Source organism: Falco naumanni, chromosome 7, assembly GCF_017639655.2.
Source record: "Falco naumanni isolate bFalNau1 chromosome 7, bFalNau1.pat, whole genome shotgun sequence".
Classification (NCBI taxonomy): Eukaryota; Metazoa; Chordata; class Aves; order Falconiformes; family Falconidae; genus Falco; species Falco naumanni.
In genome coordinates, this window is record NC_054060.1 from 19,438,722 (window position 1) to 19,459,247 (window position 20,526).

Here is a 20,526-nt window from a genome sequence, read left to right on the forward strand (position 1 = left end):
GCACTAGCCTATTCCTTTTGTGGTGGAAGGAAAGTCAGGTGGGGAAAAGGCATCAGGAGTTCCAGCCTCTTTCATCTCACAAATCCTGTACACTGCCTTTTTCTTCCTACTTACGTTGCCTAAAAAATCCTGTTTCACAGAGCCAACTCTCTGTGTATTTTATTCCTATAGAAAAAACCCCAAACATTCCTTAATTCTACCCAATTTTGCATTTTGATTAATCTTGGCTTTTGGAGGTGCAACGTAGGTGATGCCTTATGGCTTCAGGGGTAATGAATGTGCAGCCGCTACAGGGCAGCCTGACTCTGTGCCCTCTGCTACATTCTTCAAGATCAGGACTTGTTGTGCAGCTCCAGCCCCCACCTATGGATGGCTAGAGGTAGTCCTGGGCAAGCAGCTGCAGTTTTCACTTCAGGGTCCTTGCTGAAGCGGCAGGCTGGCTTTTGTAACTCACTCATTTTTATCCTCACCACTGAGATAGCAAAAAGTAAATTTTGCCTGCCACTAAGAAGACCCGAGCCACCTTTAATACAGAAGTTTAGCATTAACCTTGGCACGTGAGGAGAGGATAATGGCAGTGGTCCCCCCGTGCTGACTTAGTGTTATAAAGAGTGCGAGGTTGCTGCGTTGTTTTCGTAGGGGCTCTAGTTGGGTGAAGCTGGACCACGTGCTGCTCTGGCCTCTCCCGGAGGCTGGCCACACATGGGCAGGAACGGAGCAGTCCAGCTTTTCCCGCCTCTCCATAACTTCTGAGGAGCTCAGATTCATCTTGCCACTGTGGCTGCCTAATGTATGGCCACAGCATCAATCTTCTGTCAACTGTCTGTTTTATGAATGCTTAACTCACCCTCCTGCCCGCTCTCTCAGTACTAATCTTGCAAGAAGTCACGCTTTTTGTACAGTTCAGTGAGCTCAGCGCATGACCCTAAAAAGGAACAGGCAGAAAACCTTAAGTTGTCTAAAGCAAAAATTAAACATAACAGGGTTTTAAATGATGTGGGGAAAAAATGTCATTGTCATTAGGTGCTAGTAATTTGGCACAGTGGATCAGAAGATGTCGAGAATGTTCAATGAACAGATGCTGAGACAATGAGATAAGAGCTAATGAACTGATTAACCCACTCGTTTCAGTAGTATGACCTTCAAGCAAACAAAAGTGAAAATCTATATAGGGAGTGCCTATATGTCTCTTACTGGCTGCCAGCCCATTTTTAACTTCAGACTGCAATTATTAATTTCAGTCTTGCCACAAGGTACCAGTCAGGAACTTAGCATTATTGCTATAATGAGGGACTTCTTAAAATGTTTTTACAGAGTCTTTTCTTAAGGTTCATAGTAATTGAAGCCCAGCTCAAAGAGGCATTACTTTTCCTGTAATTTAGGTGAGATTCAGCCATGTAAGAGTAAAGAGTCTGGATTGAAGTGCAAGAATTACAGCTAATAGATTGTAGTCGGGACATCACTTTGTGCAGGTCTTCTGGGAAATACGTGTTTCTTGCTAGGTGCTGCATGTCACTGTCTGCATATGACATATAGATGTCATATCTATAGGCTTGCAGGATTATTTTACTTCTTTTTCCCCTTGTTTTTGCTGCATAGCTGTTCTAGTGTGGATACTAGATGTGCTGACATCGTCTTGAAAGTTAGCAGATAGTGTTCCTTACAAAGTTTGTAGTGTCCAGGCTAACGCCCTTCACAAAGCATTGCCAAATTTTCATCTCTTCTTTTATACATTCTGTTGAACACAGGGTAAGGGAAGGATAATGTGAGAATCTGATGCTGTGTTTCCAAAGGTGGTCAGTCCGATAAGACAGTTTAAATAGAAAAGACTGACAAAACCAGAAATGGGACCTGGAAAAATGGAGACAGTGCAACTCCCTTCCAAAACTTCCAGAAATTATTACCTCTAACTTCAAAAATTAATGAAGGACCCATTCAAGTCTTCCTGATGTCAGCTACTTTCCCTTCCTTAACTACATTGCCCTGAAATAATGTGATAAGCAGTCCAGTAGCAATTTGCCATCTGCCTCACAGATCATGCTTACAGTTATCAATCCATAGACCGAAGAAGCCTCCCACTCGCCTCCCACCATGCAAATGAAACCTCACTCTTCATTAGCTGCACTACTTGGCCAGTACTACCTGGTTACGCAAGTAACCTAAAGTAGCTCGTATGGGGAAAACCCACACCAATCCAGACAACACGATACAGTTTCTGGTCTCATTCTCCAACTTGTTTTCTCAGCATCTCAGAATATATTGTGAAGTCCCTGTTCCTTGCTCCGTTATAGCAGAAGGGGTTTGTAATAGTAGCTGCCTTGCTTTTGTGTTCAATGCTTTTTCTGTAAGTGTTTACAAAACATTGCAAAGTGACCAAAACCACTGGTGAAGTTCTGTGAAGCATTTCAAGCCCACCCATCATTTCATGGGGAAGTACTGCACAACTCTGATGAAAAACAGTGTTAATGCAGTTTGCTGTAAAGCTTTCAAAATGGTGTCCAAAAAGCTCTCCTAGTCAGGAGAAACCTTGCAGGATGTCTCCTGCCACATCTTTCACCAGCTTCGCATAGGACCATGGAGAGGCACAAACTCTCTAAAATCAGAATCTTTCCTGCAGTGATGGGTGAGTCAATCTGGTAACGACGAAAATGTTGGAAGCCATTTGCTCCAGCAAACACTATAAAAAACCCCACCGCTATAAACCAAGTCTCAGCATGCAGCAAAGTTTTTATTGCTGAGGAGCAATGGTGGGATTTATGATTCAAACACTGACGGAACCTTAAATATAGTGCTCCAAGTGGGAGTTACTTTGTTCAAATATGTTCTTTCAGGCTCTGAATGCTTAAAATAACAGAAACAAACCCCAGGAAAACAGCATGGGCCATCTTCATTTAGGGCTTGTCTTCGCTGGACAAGTTTGAGTTACGTATCTGAGGATACCCTCTCTGAGTTTGAGTAAAAGATGACACTTCAGAATAAGTCTTGGCTTTCAGAATACCTCTGCAGTCTCCTGCAGGCAAACCTGCCGCGGCTCTGCCAGGCTCGTGCTGCCAGGAGCACAGCTGGGCTGGCTGGCTGCTGTCCCCCTCAGCTCTGCTGGTGTGACCGCTCAGTGGTGGCTCTCTAGCCCAGCTCTGTGGTGTGTGCTGGTTGATAGTACAGCTCCTTTCTGGTACTCCTAAAATAGTTCATCCGACTGTGCTGTGGTCTCAGGGCTTCAAAATAAATCTCCAGGGCGTATCATTAGCTTAAGCATCAGCAGCACTCCAGTACAATCTTTTCCTGTTACTGAAAAGGGAATTTTTGAAACATCACTAATCTAAGGCTGAGGCCATTCATGTGCAGAAAGAGATCACACTGGGAATAAAATGTGAGTTTAACTCAGAATTTAACCGTGCAAGAGTACATGCCATTCAGCTAATAGTTCCCACAACATAATGGGTTCTGAATTGCTCTGCACCTTTGAGTAGCCAGTTTTTCCCGTGCAAAGCAGCACAACTGCTGTCTGCCCTGCAGAGAAAGCACACAGCAGCGGAGCTCTCAGCTTTGCCCAGGTGCAGTAGATGGGACACTGCATTACAGGAACTTGTCATGTTCATCTGGGATGGTGCACAGAGCTTCGAGAAAATGCTATCAAACTTTCAGTAAGTTTTCATTGGTGGTATTTACATATGACCTAAAAACGTCTATGATGAATAGAAGCACACGTATGTTTTACATGTCTTGAATTTGCAACACTTGTTTATAGACTTTAGTTCATGGTGATATGAATGGTATCTTAAGGATTGTTTCTTAATTCATCATTAAAGATCCCATGCCAACTAGTCTTGTGCTTTAGCACTATAAGCAAGTTGTTGAGACAGACACCAAATTAAGGTTTGTATGGCTAGAGAATAAGAGCTACTATTGCAAATTAATTACTGCTTCGCCTGGCTGACTTCTTCAGCAATGCCTTCAGCATGCTAATTCAATGCAGCTTAATAACGTATTCCTGAAACCAAAGGGTTAAAGAGACTTGTTTACCCAGGATGCCATTTGAATGAGCTGTTCACTTGAGATACTTTTGAAAAAGTAAGGTTCATGGAGGTGATGAAGCAGAAAATAGAGAAGAAAAGTGCCAGATCCCTAGCTGTGGTCTGTGTTTCTTTATATTTTTTATTTTACTTTTCCTTTTAAAGGAAGGTAGGAACGTGCATTTGAGGGCAGACTTTATTCATGCACAATAACTATCTTTACCTAAAATCTTTTTTTTTGTCTGTATGTTGTACATTTAGTTGTGATTATACGTCATGTAGTAACACTGGCATACATTTACTGATGCTGCTCCTCAAAAGGCTTCACTTGCTTTAAAAATGCCATTGCCCCCTGCACTGTATTAGCATTTACACGCTGTGTAACTTTTTACTATTGTGCTGCTCTAAAATGGCTTCAGTTAAAGGTCCCTCAGGCCTTTTGTTCACTTAATCCACGAAACAACAGCAAAAGGGTAAAGATTATTGACCTTTAGTAAAGAGTATTAACAAAAGAACAAAGCTCTTTTTTTTTTTCTATTAAATGTGATTAAATCTTTTTTTTTTTTTGCCCAGTTTTTGGGCATTTAGGAACAACATTAAGTTCAAGAGCGACAGATTTAAGTCAAAGGTCTAGATTCAAAACTCTGGCAGATGCTGCTGTACGGGTGACAGACTTGCTCTGGCACTTCTTTGTACTGTGAATGAAGCTCTGACTGGTGCTGGGGCAGGGATGTGCATTCAGTTTGGAGAATCTATAATACTGACAGAATACATAGTATATTCCATTAGCTTCACACAGCCCAAGTGCATAGCGATACAGTACCTCCATAGAATAAGGTCACCAACATGTCTGGCAAGTGAAGAATTAAACTCTCTAACGAGCTGGAGCAGTGAGATGCCTATTGTGGCACCTGAGCCGGCACCAGGTAGCCCCAGGAGGCAAGGGGGAAGGCCTTCAGCTGCTCCAGGCAAAACGATAACCTTCTGCCCTGACAACAGTTTTCTGGTAAAGCCGATGCAACGCTTTTTGTGTAGTTCCACTGGTATCAGTGTTGCTACTTGCCCGTTAAGAAGCTACTCAGTATGGCCTTGACACACGTCAGCTGAGCTTAGTCGCACTTTCTTTGTTTGGTATCTTTGCTACTACCTGCCTGCGTCTGGTGTGTCAGGTTGATCAGCGAGAGGGCTGCCCCTGCCAGAGGTGGAGCAGGAAGCTCCCGCTGTCAGCTGCTTTGCCTTCTGAGAGTCTGTATTACAGACGGAGCCCCAGGGAAGAGTCTGGCAGAAGGACACCCTCAGGAAACCGTTGGATTGACTGTGGCAATATGAAATACAGTAAAAAGAACCTGTGAAATCTTCTGTTGCAGTGAGTTAGAGGCAATGATTCCCTTTGCTCTGGAAGGTACCTTAGCACAGCTGGCTATTTCATAATAGTCAGATATATTTACTGGTGTCATTTTGGTTTTCATCTTCTTCCTTTCCTTCTGCTTCCTCCCAGGATGAAAAGAATCAAGTATTAACAACAAACATCTGGCTACAAATGGTAAGTTTTGAAACAAAGTATGTTTTTTTCCCCCTTTGGTCTTTTGAGTTTAATCTGTTGAAGGGTTTGAATTTTAGAAAACTTTCAAGTTCTTGTTCTCTATCTTGCTACGTAATGGACAAAGCTAAGTTGAATGGAAAGCTGTACGGCTGAGATTTAGGTCTTGATGCTTCAGGTATTTCTGCAAACTTTTAAGACATTGAGTCACTACATCTAAGTAAATTACTAACTCATTGTAGTTGATTTAGTCATGCTAGATTCTTGGCTGTGATAACAGTGTCTTAATAGTCCCTGGTACCTGTCAAGTAGAGTAAGGCATCGAGCAAGTGCCTTATCACTCATTTCAACAAATCCGTTATGGCTTGGTAAATCATTTGATTGTGAAAGAGAACTATAGGTGCAAGAAATCCATTTCATGTGCAATACCTGTTCAGATCAGCATTCTGAGAATTGTCAGATGGTTCTTCTGATACAGAGCAAAAATTGTTCCGAAGAGGTTCATTATTCCCGGAGAGCTGCTGCCACCGTCCTACCTGAATGTCTCTGCCATCCTACTTGGTTTGCTATCTATCTCCTTTGGAAACTGCAAGAGGATTTTAATTAAAATGGCCATGCTGTTCCTGTGTTGTTCAAAATGTCATTCTTTAAATACAGGTCATCATCAGAAGGTACCAGTGAACATGAGAGGTTTTTTATGTTACTTCTCCAAATTGTGTACTTTTCTGTATTGGAATATCAGTCCAATTTCCTAATATTAAGCTGGGAACAGTATACTTTTTCCTGGTTTCCCAGTTTATTTGGCCCACATAGGCTGTTCATTTTTCAAACAGTAGCTTTGTTTTACCTTTTGGTGCAATGTTTAGTTGTTATAGTTGTCACAGAATTGCGCATCCTCTTTTATTACTTAACCATAGCTATTGCCACCACTAGACACCACACCTGAGAACTTTGCCCACATTAACTCATGGCTGGCATTGCTGGGCAGGAGTAAGTTTCACTCACTTTGTAATAAATGCACCAGATAACAGAATATTCCAGAACATTGTGAGAGTCTTTTGAATTTCTTTTTTTCTGAAAGGTTAACAAACGAGAGAGCTGCTCCTAGGCAAAGAATCCTACACAGATTTATTCTGACTTGACTGGCTATTTTTTTGTGTTAGTTTAGATTAAGACTTAATTAAGAAGATGTTTCTTACCATGCTGACTACTGTGGGCTCCTAATACTTCCACAAAACATTTCTACTATAAGTTTGTGCTTTAAAAAGATGGAGTCATATGGGGAGCTTTCTCCATACTGTAGCAGCTTGGATGAGATTTGCCATTAGTGGAATTCCTTTCTGTATTACAGAAACTGAACTGTTCAGGTTAAGTAAAGGTTTACAGAAGAGTTTGATTATTCAAGATAATCATGCTGCTTCTGAAGATACTTTACACCTTGCAGTTTCTTTAACCAGCTCGTTCAGTTTAAATGCATTCTTTTTTCTTTTGTTGTAAATTTTGTATAGAGCACCTCTTTTGCCTTGTGGTAGGCTTTAGGAAACAAATGACAGACTATTTTGATGGCCTACAAAGGACAGCATGGGTATTCCATTTATTTGCAAAGAAAAGTTGACATGGAAGAAGGATTCAGCTCACGTTATTTTACAGGCTTGCTGTACAGTAAGATTAAAACTGTCAAATATAATATGTTTTTGGCTTTGAGCTACAATGACAACAGTTGCTATGATTTCTTACCAGGAAAACAGATGACAATTCATACTCCAGAAGCTATCACTTATTTTCCTTCTCTTTATCCTGCAGCATCCTTATCCTTTTTGAGATTCCACCACCCCCCCACCCCCGGAAATTCCTGATTCTTTCATATATTCTGTATATTCTGTATTTCTTTTGATTTATTCAGCTTAGCATATACTGTATGTGGAACATGTTTAGACTGCAATGAGTGGATCACTTGACTACTACAAAAAATGCAGCCACTCTTCATGGCCCGTGTATAGATTAAAAACACAGAGAGATGTGTTTGCATATTAACCATCTATTAATGGTATACTACACAGATTGAAAGCATGCTTCAGACAGACATATGTCATTTTATCGTGCTAAATGGTCTGAAATAAATTTGTCTCTGAATTTCCCTCTCCACTCCCTTTCTTGATATATATGTGTGTATAACTAGTGATGTATCTTAAATACATTTTATGTCATCATCACTGAAATACTTAAATACAAAAGCTAACCTGGGAGAAAGGGGAGTAGGAGTCTAGCGTTTATACATGCAGACTGACCCTGACCACTGTCTCTATGGCAATACTGTTCAGCAGCAAAATCTTAAACTTGATCTAAGTTACAGCAGGAGCCTTACCTAGTCACAGGGATTAGTAAGTACCGAGTACCCCGAGCTGTTTGCTGTTTTAATCTGCATCAAATGTACTCCAGCTACAGCGGGGACTGTATTCCTAAAGTTAAAACAAAACAAGGCAGCTTGTGTCCAGCTGGATGCATGAGCACTTTGTACACGCAGCTAAACAGAGCAACCGTACACTGCCTAACATCATCTCTAATAAAGACTTTAATATTAAGTTTTCTTATTGCCCTTTACATCACTCAGTGTCACCCTATACTACATCTTATCGGCCGCGGTAACTCCTAAAAGAAGGTAAAATAAGAAATGACTGGATATATTGCTGTAAATAGCTGTAATGCAGGTCAGATGGTAGTGGCCAGGAGAGCCCGCTGCACACCGCCAGCCCGAGGGAAGTGTGTGCCCTTGGCAGCAGCTGTCACAGTCACCTTCTGTCACCTCCCCAAAGCCAGTCACCTAAAGCCAACAAAAGCCCACCAGTTTACGTGCCTCAGAACCACCTATTGTGTTTGTTTACACTGCTGGGCTTTGTGAAAAATAGACATACCGTGAGGATCTTGCTATTTCTACATTCCACAAAAGATGACGTAGAAAAAAACAAAGTGACGTTTGTCTATCAGCAAGTTCATGTAAAACAATTTACTGTTAAAATGGATGTAAAATATCTGAAAAAAAGATGAGAAGCTGTTGATCAGCTTACGGAAGCTGGGTGTAGATGAGCATGAGCAATATACAGTTTAATTAGAGAACTGTGAATGGAGCAGGCAGTGAAAAGGGAGATCCGTAAACAGAGCCAGATATTTTGATTTAAGACTTATGTAAAAAAAATACTATCTGTAAAGCAAAAGGGAAAAGCAATGTGCAACTCAGATCATTTATCCAGGTGTCAAGGCACTACAAATTCATACTAAAATATGAATGAGATAAATATGGAAGCACAGGCCAAGAAATTGTAAAAGATTTACAAAAGTTGTGTGATAAATGCTATTAGATGTGTTGCGTGCATCAAAATGGATGCTTACAAACACCATTCTACCAGTACAAGAATGAATTTGAATACCTGCAGCGTGAGGCTAGCCAGAAACTTGTCCAGTGCATCAAACTGAAATTTGCCTGTGACAGCAATGCGAGGATTTACACAGAACAGTTTGATGGGAACACCCCAGGAGAACGATCAATAATACTACCTCCACAATACCCACTGGAATTTTTTTCTGACCTTAATGTTGGTCAAAGATTTTGATAAGGACCACTAGATTGTGGAAGGGCGAAGTATTGTACATTTACTCACCCATTTCAAAGTTTACATTTAAAAGACTAACATTTGGCATTGCAACAGCACTGTAAACCTGGAGAAGTTTTCATGGTGAGTCGCGTGATGCCTACAGCTATGTGAAGTTAATGCAAATAACAGTATGGAGATAGAGGCACAATACAATGAAGCATAGAGATCAGAAGAAAAATTTTGTGGAAAGATATTTCTTATTTATACTTTTTGCATACAATAGTAAACACCCTTGTATCCCAGCAAGTCATCTCCTTGGTCAGGGGTGAAGTGCAACCTCAGTTTCAGGACAGTACAGTGGCTCATGCTGGTGTTTCTCAGGTGATCAGGAGGTAACCAGCTCGCTCCTGCACTTTGGAGCAATGCTTTTGTTTATGACTCTGCACAACCAGATGTTTCTGTGACAGCATCTGGGATTCAGCAGTGCTGAAGCGCAGGTGAAACCCAGGCTGGTTTGCCTGCAACAGGCTCCCAGCCTACACCGGCAGTCCAAGGAGCATGGTGGCTCGCGGGGTGATACTGCAGGCAGCGAGTGATCTGCTGCCTCCGAGGTTGCCCGACATCAGGCCACAGGAGCTGCTAGGAGCTTCTGTGCTCCTATTAACCATTCTGCCATCCCAGTTGTTTCCCGGCCAGCAGTGACTGTTGCCTGCTCTACATCACGTCTATAACCAAGTTATTACAACCTGAGAATTTCCAACAACAGAAAACAGTCGTCTATGAAGATAAACATAACTGAAGCTGATGTACAAATTGTAAAAGAAAATCTGTTCGATCCCAGATTGCCACCAGAGACAGCATGAACAACAAGCACCCCAAATCTTTTATAGGCTATTATGTGCAGTGGAGTGTGAACTGAAAATGAGATTTTTATGCTTGATTAAGGCCAGAAAAAAATTCCAATGGGTATTGCAGAGGTAATATCCAAATATTTCATTGTCTGAAGCCAGATACTATCTCTCGAACAAGAGATCACCTGTTGTTTCAGACTATCCAGTCCCTAGAGAACTACAGTGCACCAGTGGATGACATGACCTAACTTACTTTTTGTGTGTGTGTCTTAGTACTGGACAGATCACTATCTGCAGTGGAACGTGTCTGAATACCCAGGTGTGAAGAATGTCCGTTTTCCTGATGGACTGATTTGGAAGCCAGATATTCTTCTCTATAACAGGTAAACCCACTTTTTTTCATGTTGGGGAGGAGAGAACATAGAATTATATAATCACAGAATAGCCCAGGTTGGAAGGGACCTCAAAAGCTCAACTGGTCCAACCTTTCATGGAAAAGGGAGCCTAGATGAGATTATTTGCCTTGCAAAGATAAGGCAAGGCAAATGACAGAATCACCTCATCAAAATGCCTAGGTTTTGAAATACTTTTCCCAAAAGGTTTTTGGAATACTGGAAAATCACCAGCTTCCTGTTTACACAACAGAAAGTCATATTTGCAAATACTTCATGAACAATGACATCCTCCCTAACAGCAGCTCTGCCTGGGGTTTGTGAGATGATTAGAAAACTAAACTTTTCTGGTTGTGTCTAATGTGTGATAATTTCCTCTTAAATTCTTTGTTTGGTCTAAATCCTGGTGAATTCAAATCTGACCTTTGACTGCTTGTCTGGTTTCAGTTTGGGTTTCACTAGAGGCAGGATAGGTGAACGCCAGTAAATATGTTTGAGTTTTTCCATGCCCAATTTTGGTGTCACTCACTCATCCTGCTACAAAAATAGCTAGAATATTTGCTGCTCTCCTCTTCAAAGTGTCTGTTCTGAGCTGGGCAGACAGATTGACATCGATCTGACTGACATCAGTTGGCTGACATTGAGAGATTCTTTGGCTGCACCACTATACGGTAGTTCCCACCGTGGAAGTTATTTAGGTTAAAAAGATAAAGCACTGAGAGCTGTCTGCTCTTTAGCAACTTGCCTTTCTCTGCAGTTGTTGTAGGTCCATGTGCTGTCCCCAGGTACTCAAAGACCTTACATCTGCTTTGTATTTGCACTGTGTGTATTATATGTATATAAACATTCTGCGCTGGCTCTTTTGTGGTAGCCGGGGTACATTGTTATTTTTTTGCCCATGCAGGTGACATGAATCTTTTGTCTTCTTCGTGGCTTTTTTCCTCTGTTTCCCTTCCATATGTCTCCTAAGAAGATAACCCTGCTGTGTTTATCTACCTCATTTGCCCTCCCTGCTACAGGAGCTGCTTTTTGTTGCAACAAGACCTGGAGAATAGCTGTACCCAATATGTCAGCTGCAGTTACACTCCTTTTTGCTGTTTAATGCTCACCTTTATGATCAATGTCACTGTCACAGGTGGTGTTGAACTGTAATAATGTGATAACAGCACCCAGTTGACAGCATTTGTCAGCCACTCGAGGACTTCTCTCTAGGCCCCCATTACCGCTTTGCTCACAGCGTGCTGCAGTGCTTCTCTCAAAGGTGCAATTAATACTAAATGATTTGAGGTGGTCTCCACTAGAGTTCACCGTACATACACTAGCTGCCTGTCAAGATTAGTTCTTGTTTCTGGTTTAAGCATGGCAATTAGTGCTTCAGTTATCCATACAACAGCCTAAAAAACCTTACAAAATCTGTACACAGAACAGAGCAGCATGCAACCTGGACCGGTATTTTTCCAACATTAATCTTGCTTGTATTTTTTAATGCAAATTTGTTCTCTTGAGCTACCTTGATTCTGTAAGTGACAGTATTTTTAGGAGAACCTGACAAATCACGCATTCATTTCCATTCCCCTGCTGAATAACACTGTATGCCATAGAGCTGGTACTCTACAACAGCAGTTTAGAGGTTTCCAAAAGAGTGAATTATGACAAAATTCCTCCTCACGTACATGACATACCTGAGAGAGACTTTCAGTGTGTCTGAGGATTCATGCTTCAATATTTAAGTAAGCATATCCAAAAAGAAATATTATTTTTTTTTATAAATCAGTAATATTAACACATACATGCTAGCTGTAGCTGAAGCGCATTATAGAATGAGAAGCTTAACTTAATAACCTGAAAAATTGAACACACTAGTTTTCTGTTAATATAGGATTTTGAATCTTAGGATTTTTAACTACGGCATGGTCATGAAGTAATTATCCTACAGTGTTTCTATTTCAAACACATATTTAATCCAAAATCTTATTCAGAGTTTAGTCAGAGACCAAAGCTATTTAAAACAGATTTTTATTCCTGTATGAAATTGCACTGGGAACGTTATGATGTTCTCTTATAGTGACATGGTATTTTGAGATAGATGCTTTCAATTTCCATACACTTCACTAGGGACATGCATCTACAGTTACAAAGAAATTAATGAACTATAAATTCACTTTTCATTTTAATGAATACATGTTTCACTACGTCTCGAGTCCTTACGCATCCTGATGCGACTTAGTACAGAGAAACTTTTACAACCAGACTATTGTGAAGAGAGCAGGGCCAGTTAATCTCTAGTTTTTCTGGGGGAAGAAAATCTTGGCCTATGTACAAGTTCCAGGATTGACTGTGTTGGTGCCATGTATGGTGCTCTGCCACTCTGTTAGTTTCGCTAGACTTGTTAAAAGTGCTCATTTCTGGTAGTGTTATTTTCCAAATGACCACAGTGTCTGGTACTTCATGGAGTAACAAAAAATTCTGGTAGTTATGTCTCATTTTAACAGTTTCATTTTTCCGGTTTTATAAACCTGACATTCTCCAGACAGGTCCCAGTGGGATTACACCTGCTAGGTACAGCCTGGTTGTCTCAATGTACTGCAGTCAGTATCTGCTTTCTTCTTCTGCAGAAATGTAGCAGAAATGGTGTTCTATCAGTACATTTGAGTCCAAAGTCTCATCAAGCAAAGGCTGAGCTCCTTGGTGCCTTGCCAGTTCAAGGACTGCATTTCAAAAAACAATTGGAAGCGCAGTGCAGAAAACCACATATGCTCCTTTTTTAGAACAAAGAATTTCAGGTTTAAGTCTGAGTACCTCTTGGTATTCTTTTAAGAATGCGTTTAATGAAAGGCAAAGTGACACGCCAATGAAACCTAGGTGCCTTCATCACTTGTGTCCTTTCAAAAATTTTATTTTTGCCAATTCCCAGAAATAGCAGCAAGGCCTTAGAAACAGCTCTCTGGTGCTTAACTGTCTTCCACTCAAGGGGAAGAGAACAGAACCTAGCCTGGGAGGCTAAGAATTTTATTTCTAGTCATTAATTTCCACTTTACAAGTAATTTGTGTAGCATTGACATTTTTACATCTGAAATTTCACTACTTGTTTGAGTTTCATCATATAGCCCTTACTGATTTCAAGTCAAGGCAATTACTTGTCTATGTCTAACTATGTCCTGTCGCAGGACTTAAGGCTGGTTTTCTAGGAAATGAGACTGGCACACGTGTGTGCATGCACACCCGTGTGTATATATGTTTGTGTATGAACTTTCTTGCTGCCCCTTTCCCCCGTATCCTCAAATCCATTTCTGCCAAATTTAGCAGTGCAATCCATAGAGGTCTTAGCAGTACCAGTTTCTTACAAACGTCATGAAAACAGGCAGCCAACACAGGGAGGGAGAACAATTAGTGCTCCAGCTGGAAGAAAAGCTGCAACACGAACTCCGAGAATCCAGCCGCGAGCTGCGAAGCTGGAGAGTGGCCCCCGTTAGTTCAACTGCCTTAGAATGGAATTGCCTTTCCTCCTCAGCGTGCTAGAATCCGTTCTTGCTACATACACAATATTTAGACTTTTTTGCTTGTCTTCAGAGTTCAGCTTAAGTAGTCACAAAGATTTTCAACACTGTGAGCCTTCTGCTTACCACACGAAAAAAGTGCAACTCCAGATGAGCAAGTAATTACTTGAATTTAGGTCTTTTTTGTCTGCATATTTCACAGACCAGTCAGATATTTTTAAAATGTAATTCCTTCAAACAAATTAGGGGAAGATAAAATGCAAAGTAACAATGACTAAAATAATGATTGCTTTATTTTACCTTCTGAGGCATAAAATTTGCATCGGAATAGATAAAATAGTAAAGTCCTCTTTTTAAAAAAGTATTTCAATAAGGGTTTTCCTGCTGGAAAAATATACCGTTTGTTATATTTTGTTTTCTGCTAGAATTATGGATACCTCACTTTTCCCCATCTCAGATTCTTACTGTATTTTTCTGATGATGTTTTAGAAGGTGATTAGAAAATTATGAGATACTAGACCACTAATAGGCAAAGAGACATCAGAAACTTTCATGTTTAGAGACAACAGAGGCTTTTAGATCAGCACAAACGGCAGGAAGAATCCAGACCCTGAGGCTCATGCAACCTCCTTTGACCTGCCCAGGAGCAGCTGGCACCATATTTGCGCCCCACAAGGTGACTGTTTGTAAACTACAAACAGTACAACACAGCACAGTAGCCTGTATCTCCTTTTGCTTAGTAACGAAGCAAACTCAACACAGCAGTTCCTGTCATAATTTTGAGATGCAAAGATCATTCACTGCTAGTACCTTCCCAGTACGTTCTGTGCAATTTAATCCAGGAACTAATTTCAGTAACTTTGACAATTTCTGGAATACCTGGGTCCCAAACTTTAAAGCATGAATAAATCAGGATCTGTAATACCTTACCACAAAACCTGCAATAATAAATGGGAACTGTGAAATAGGGCACAACACTGTATGAGTGTGTGTATATCTGTATCCATTGCAGTGCTAAATAATCGAAACATCTTTCACAGAGTGATTTAAGTTAGCAATCTTTCCAAACTTTTCATAGGAAAGAGCCATTATTTCATCATCTACACATTTGAAAATAGTTTTTTTCCCCCCATCTAGAAGTTCTTAAAATTTTAATGCCTAGTAAATTCTTGGGTCACAGCATCACATATAGTTGAGATATCCCTCGGCGGCAGCTGCCAATTCATAATTCGAAGCACTCTCCATGTAACACTGTTCTTGTCTAGAGACCTGTAGGAATGGCACAGCAGGGCGGTCCTGGCCAGCACAACGGCGCTGGCATCTCTCATAACATTTCTATTTTTTTGCTGAACCCAGTTTGTGGGTTCTGAAGTAGATAATGAAGGCTGGAGCTGCATTAAACAGTCTTACGTACATCACGCAGTAATAGAGTTCAGCCATGCTGGGGGCAGGGCGAGACATGGAGAATCCTTCTCCTCGGTGTTCCCCAGCTGCTCAATGTAGACAGCAAGAGAATGGATTTCCCTGTACAGTTGCTTGGGAAGTTTTTTGAAAGTGCTTACTTCCCAAATGGGAATTGCTAGAGCCCAGGCACAGTAATGGATGCGGTGGGATAGGTGAGCAGCAAGGGTGAGGTGGCTCGCCCTCACTGACAGCTGTCAATCAGGGACAGATCTGGGAGTGTCAGGCCAGTCACTCTGAGGCCATGGAAAACAGGTGGCAGGAGAAAAGCTGTCAAGCTTTTGGGGAGAAAATTTTACAAAGAATGGATTGATCTCAGATATCCTTCAGCCCGCCAAAGAGCGTGTAACCCACTTTGTGTCTTCTCTGTTCTAGCGCCGATGAAAGGTTTGACGCTACGTTTCACACTAACGTTTTAGTCAATTCCTCAGGACACTGCCAGTATCTGCCACCAGGTAGGCGGCTTTCATATCATAAATTCTGGTAACTCAGACTACTGATGTATGGTGTGGTTTCAAATTTGACATCAGGTCTCTGATAGTTCATTTATCTAGCTGGCATCGGCTGATAGATTTAGGCCTAGATGCATAATGAATTACATGGTTAACACTTCTGTATGAAAACCACCATACAAGATAAATTTTTTTACTGCAATTATGTAAATTCTTCTGTCATCATGCACTAGTTCAGAAGTGGGGAAGTATAAAAAAAGATAAAAATAAAAGACCTTAATATAAAAAAATAATATTTATTAAAGCCATGGTAATGCTTCTCAATAAAAAATTTCATTAATTTAGCTGTTTCTTCTATTAATATGTTAACTTTACAATAATGCTTAGAAACATCTTGGCCATATCTTCTATTTGAAATGATTCACTGGATGCTTCATCAAAACAAATTTTAGTCTGAAAGCAAAGTAGTCATTTGATATTTAATTGATATCAGAAGTATATCGCTGACTTTATGGATGGATAGCAATGGAGTACAGTTTCTGTTCCTTAACTCAATTAGCATAATTCTTAGAATTAACTCTTCCTAGAACCTGAATTATAGAAAATACAGCAATACAGCCAAATGCTTTCCAGACAGATTAATTTTTCCATCTAAGACTCCCAGAGGATTTCAGGGGATCGCCTGTTATTCTTTTGATTTAAGATGTTCCATTTGGTGCGGGTTTTTCAATTCAATTCTGAAAGCTGCTAAATGACAGGGCATGACTCAACAAGGGAAAAGAAAGAAGCTGGCTCTCCTGAATGTATCAAAGTCATGTAAATCTAATAAGACAGCAAATAATCTTTCAGGATTTCTTATTTTATCCAGTGAAAGAAATAGAAACAGATTGCTTATTCTGCTTCATTTCTTTCTGAAATACAGTATCTAGGAATCTGAGCTGTTCTCTAAATATTCTCCCACTGCATGCCAAAATGGAGATGTAGTCCAAAAACCAGCTTATAATATCAATGCATTAATGGGACAGTTAATGGTGCCCTTTTCTATGACTGACTTTCGATATTTACTGAGATTAAATATGCTTTACAAGGAAAAAGCAGAGAGTATGAGGTAGTACAAGGTCTGGTTACCTGAAATTATGTGGAACAAGCATTTAAATTAAGTGCTCTTTAAAATCCCATCTAGGTATATTCAAAAGCTCATGCTACATAGATGTGCGCTGGTTTCCATTTGATGTTCAGAAGTGTAACCTGAAGTTTGGATCCTGGACTTACGGAGGCTGGTCCTTGGACTTACAAATGCAAGAAGCAGATATATCTGGCTATATTTCCAATGGAGAGTGGGATTTAGTAGGTAAGCACTTGATTTCTTATTTACACTGTGAACTTACAGCCTTGTCTCCACTGCTGAAATGGATGGAATAATGAATGCAATTCTGGAGACAGAAATTAATAAATTACATAGCTAGTGGCATTTGAAACTGAGAAACGGGTATGAGGTGAAAATAACATTAAAAAGTAGGTGACAAAATTTCTGCTTGAATTCATTAAGTACCTTTTATCTGATTTTCCCTTATTATGTGACAAAAATGACTTTAATTGGGAATTAAGCTTAAAGAAGTAGTTTTACTGATAATCATTACATAATATACAGTTTATTCATATTAATTTCTAGTTTTCTTCCTCTTCCCTCCTACACAGGTGTTCCTGGGAAAAGAACTGAGAGTTTTTATGAGTGTTGTAAAGAACCCTACCCAGACGTAACGTTCACAGTAACTATGAGACGCAGGACTCTCTATTACGGCCTCAATCTTCTTATTCCTTGTGTACTGATATCGGCACTTGCTTTGTTAGTTTTTCTGCTTCCAGCAGACTCGGGAGAAAAGATCTCACTAGGTAAAGCCTTAATAGGATGTTGTAAATATGACCAAAACATAAGAAGTTGTCTTTTTAAAAGTTTTTTTAAACAGTCTGAGTAGGCAAGGAGGACTAGCTTGTGTGCCCTGTTCTGGCTCACGAGCTGTTTTTACTGTTTGATGCTGAAGCTGGGTTATGTTTAACCCTTGCTCGCAGCTTCAGGGTACACTGGAGCTGTGAAATGGAGAGATTCCAGCCAACCAAGCAGAGGCATGACAATTCCTGGCTACCTTCCTTAAGAAGCAGGGCTTCATTTTTTGACGTTTATTTGCTGAAGAAAAATCCCCTGTTCACTGAGTAAAGCTTAAATTTACAAATGTGCATTTGAATGCTTTTATGTGGAATCCTTCTTAGTACAACTTGCTATTAAAAGGAAATATTGAGAGCCTAAGGTGCCTTCTCAGAAAGATTGACTCTAACTGCTCCTATTCTAATTTTCATAGTGAATTTTATTTTAAGTATTGTTTTTGAAACAAATCTGGTGACTTTGAGTACTTAATCCTTAAGATGGAGGCTAATTATGTAATGAAAACTTTTCCCCATGAAAAACTGCAAATGCACTGGCTTTTACTAAGTGAACATAGCTGTTAAAGGGTAGAAACAAAATCGACATTTCTACAGAACATGGTTTGATTGAGTAGTCACCTCCCTCATCAAGAAGTCCTTCTCCATATTTTAAGTTGAATTATTTATTCCTAAATCCTTTTCCACCTGACAATAACTGGTTATTGTTTAAGACTAGTCCTGAGAAGAGTTAAGCCTTTTCCAGGAAGATGGGAACTCATTGCTGAGCAACAGAAGTCAAATTAAAAAAATCAAAAATAACAGTCAAGACTGCTTGGGCATAGCCCTATGTAGAACCTGACAACTACTATCAAAAGATATCGAAGTCTGTCCAAGACAGCAGATCTGTTTTTCAGGAATATTATGCATTACACCACCTGCAGCTTCCATGCCAGTTAATCAAGTGTCATACGGTCAAATATTCAAAATCACACCATGTTTCCAAAGCAAACAAGCAGCAAGAATTACTTTGATTTACCTCAGTTAATTAGCAAGCGGTGATAAAAGCTGATCAGTGACAAGGATCTAAACTTTTATACATCTGTGCAAGCATAGGTACTAGGTTGGCAGCACTGCTACCCTGAACTTGAGGTAGTACAAGAAAGGACAGGAATATGTACCACTGACGTGCTGCTGCAAGGGTAGCAGTGGGAATGCATCTTGCAAAGAGCACTCCTTCAGGTTCATTTTCTGCTTCTTACTGCTTTGTTATTAGAAGCTACTGATCTAATTTCACATTTTGTGTTTACCTTTCAGGTATAACAGTCTTATTGTCTCTCACTGTCTTCATGTTACTTGTGGCTGAAATTATGCCAGCAACATCTGATTCTGTGCCCTTAATTGGTAAGCTAACTACAGCTTTTATTCACTTTTATTTTTTTGTCAGAAGAGGAGCAGTGACTTTGCACGAAGGCTAGCAGTAAGGCAAACTACCATCTGTACAATGGCCTACTTAAATTGAATTAGAAAAATGCTGTAAATTGATAGGAGGCTCCCGTGGGTGTGATCCCCTATACAGCTTCCATGCTCCCTGCTCTGAACAAAACAGACAACCTGTGTGTATCTTAGGAAAGCAGAAGGGAGCCTGTTTTCCGTGGAAGAAGTTGTTGCAGTTCTGACACAATTGGCTAGACGTTAGGAATGCAGAGATAAATATGATTAAATTTTCCCATTGTAGTTGCTCAAACAGGAAGAGAAACTTTTCAGAAGAGGTACTAGCCAGTCTCCGCAGTACTGGTGAAAGAAAATAGAGGACAATTTTTTTCAGGGCTGCTTAGAAAAGGCGGGTGCTCAGTTCCACAGAGAAAATTACTCAAGACTGGCTAGCCTCTCAAAATAACAGCTGCTTTTGAGAAATCTTTCACAAGTACCTAAAGCAGCGCATGTATCACAATGAAAAACTTAATGCATGTATATAAACACCCTTTAAAATAGCTACAAAGCAGTATCAGCCAAAGTATATTGCTGTAATTATCTCTTTATTTTGCAGCTCAGTATTTTGCCAGCACTATGATTATTGTTGGTCTTTCTGTTGTTGTCACTGTTATTGTTCTACAATACCATCATCATGATCCGGATGGGGGGAAAATGCCTAAATGGGTAAGGTTTGATTTTCATTCATTATCCATTGCATAAATATCCAGATCAGGGATGTGATAGATTAGCTAGTGATCCACATTTACTTCTTACTGTTAAAAACATATAAATCCTTCCTAATCATTTTGTCTTGAAAAGTAGTTTCACCAGAAATTAGATATCCAGGTGTGTTTCATGTGGTTGGCTTCATAGAGGGTATATGTGTGTGAGAGATGGAATGAATGAATATATCTCAACTTGCTTCTATATTCCAAATCTCCTTCACCACAGCTAGAAGCAACTCAGGATTTTGCTGAAAGCTAAAGATATAAATGAAGGCGATTTTCAAATAAGCTGCAGATGTCAGAAGTGAAACAGGTAGAAGGAAAGAGAAAGGTGCTGATGGAGATTATAAATGCATGAAATACACTGCCCTCAAGCTACAACTGTGCAGTTGCTACATATTTAGCTGCTGTGCATACAGAAGCATTAACAGCCTAAAAAGCCATTTTTAAAGATGGTTGTTAAAGTGGAAGCAAAACTTGCTCTGAAAATCCTCATCTTTACATCTCTGGTCAAGAACACTGGTAAAGTGCAAAGAAAAATAAGTCTTTTTCTAAGCACGTTAAGACTTTCTTTATCATGTACTTCTATAAGTGGTTGTTTTTACAGAGAAC

The 20,526-nt window shown here is 40.1% G+C and overlaps 1 protein-coding gene across 2 annotated transcripts in view; it reads left to right on the plus strand.

Annotated features, from left to right (window-relative positions):
• LOC121091882 (neuronal acetylcholine receptor subunit alpha-7) overlaps window positions 1-20,526 on the plus strand; it is a 44,966-nt gene that overhangs the window by 18,867 nt on the left and 5,573 nt on the right. For both annotated transcript variants that reach the window (XR_005829071.1, XM_040602137.1), the window contains exons 3-9: window positions 5,512-5,556; window positions 10,268-10,377; window positions 15,720-15,799; window positions 16,980-17,147; window positions 17,495-17,689; window positions 19,031-19,117; window positions 19,764-19,873. Coding sequence is in view for 1 of the 2 variants with exons in the window: in XM_040602137.1 (XP_040458071.1) it covers window positions 5,512-5,556; window positions 10,268-10,377; window positions 15,720-15,799; window positions 16,980-17,147; window positions 17,495-17,689; window positions 19,031-19,117; window positions 19,764-19,873 (795 nt within the window). In the remaining variant the exon portion in view is untranslated. The remainder of the gene's footprint in view (window positions 1-5,511; window positions 5,557-10,267; window positions 10,378-15,719; window positions 15,800-16,979; window positions 17,148-17,494; window positions 17,690-19,030; window positions 19,118-19,763; window positions 19,874-20,526) is intronic.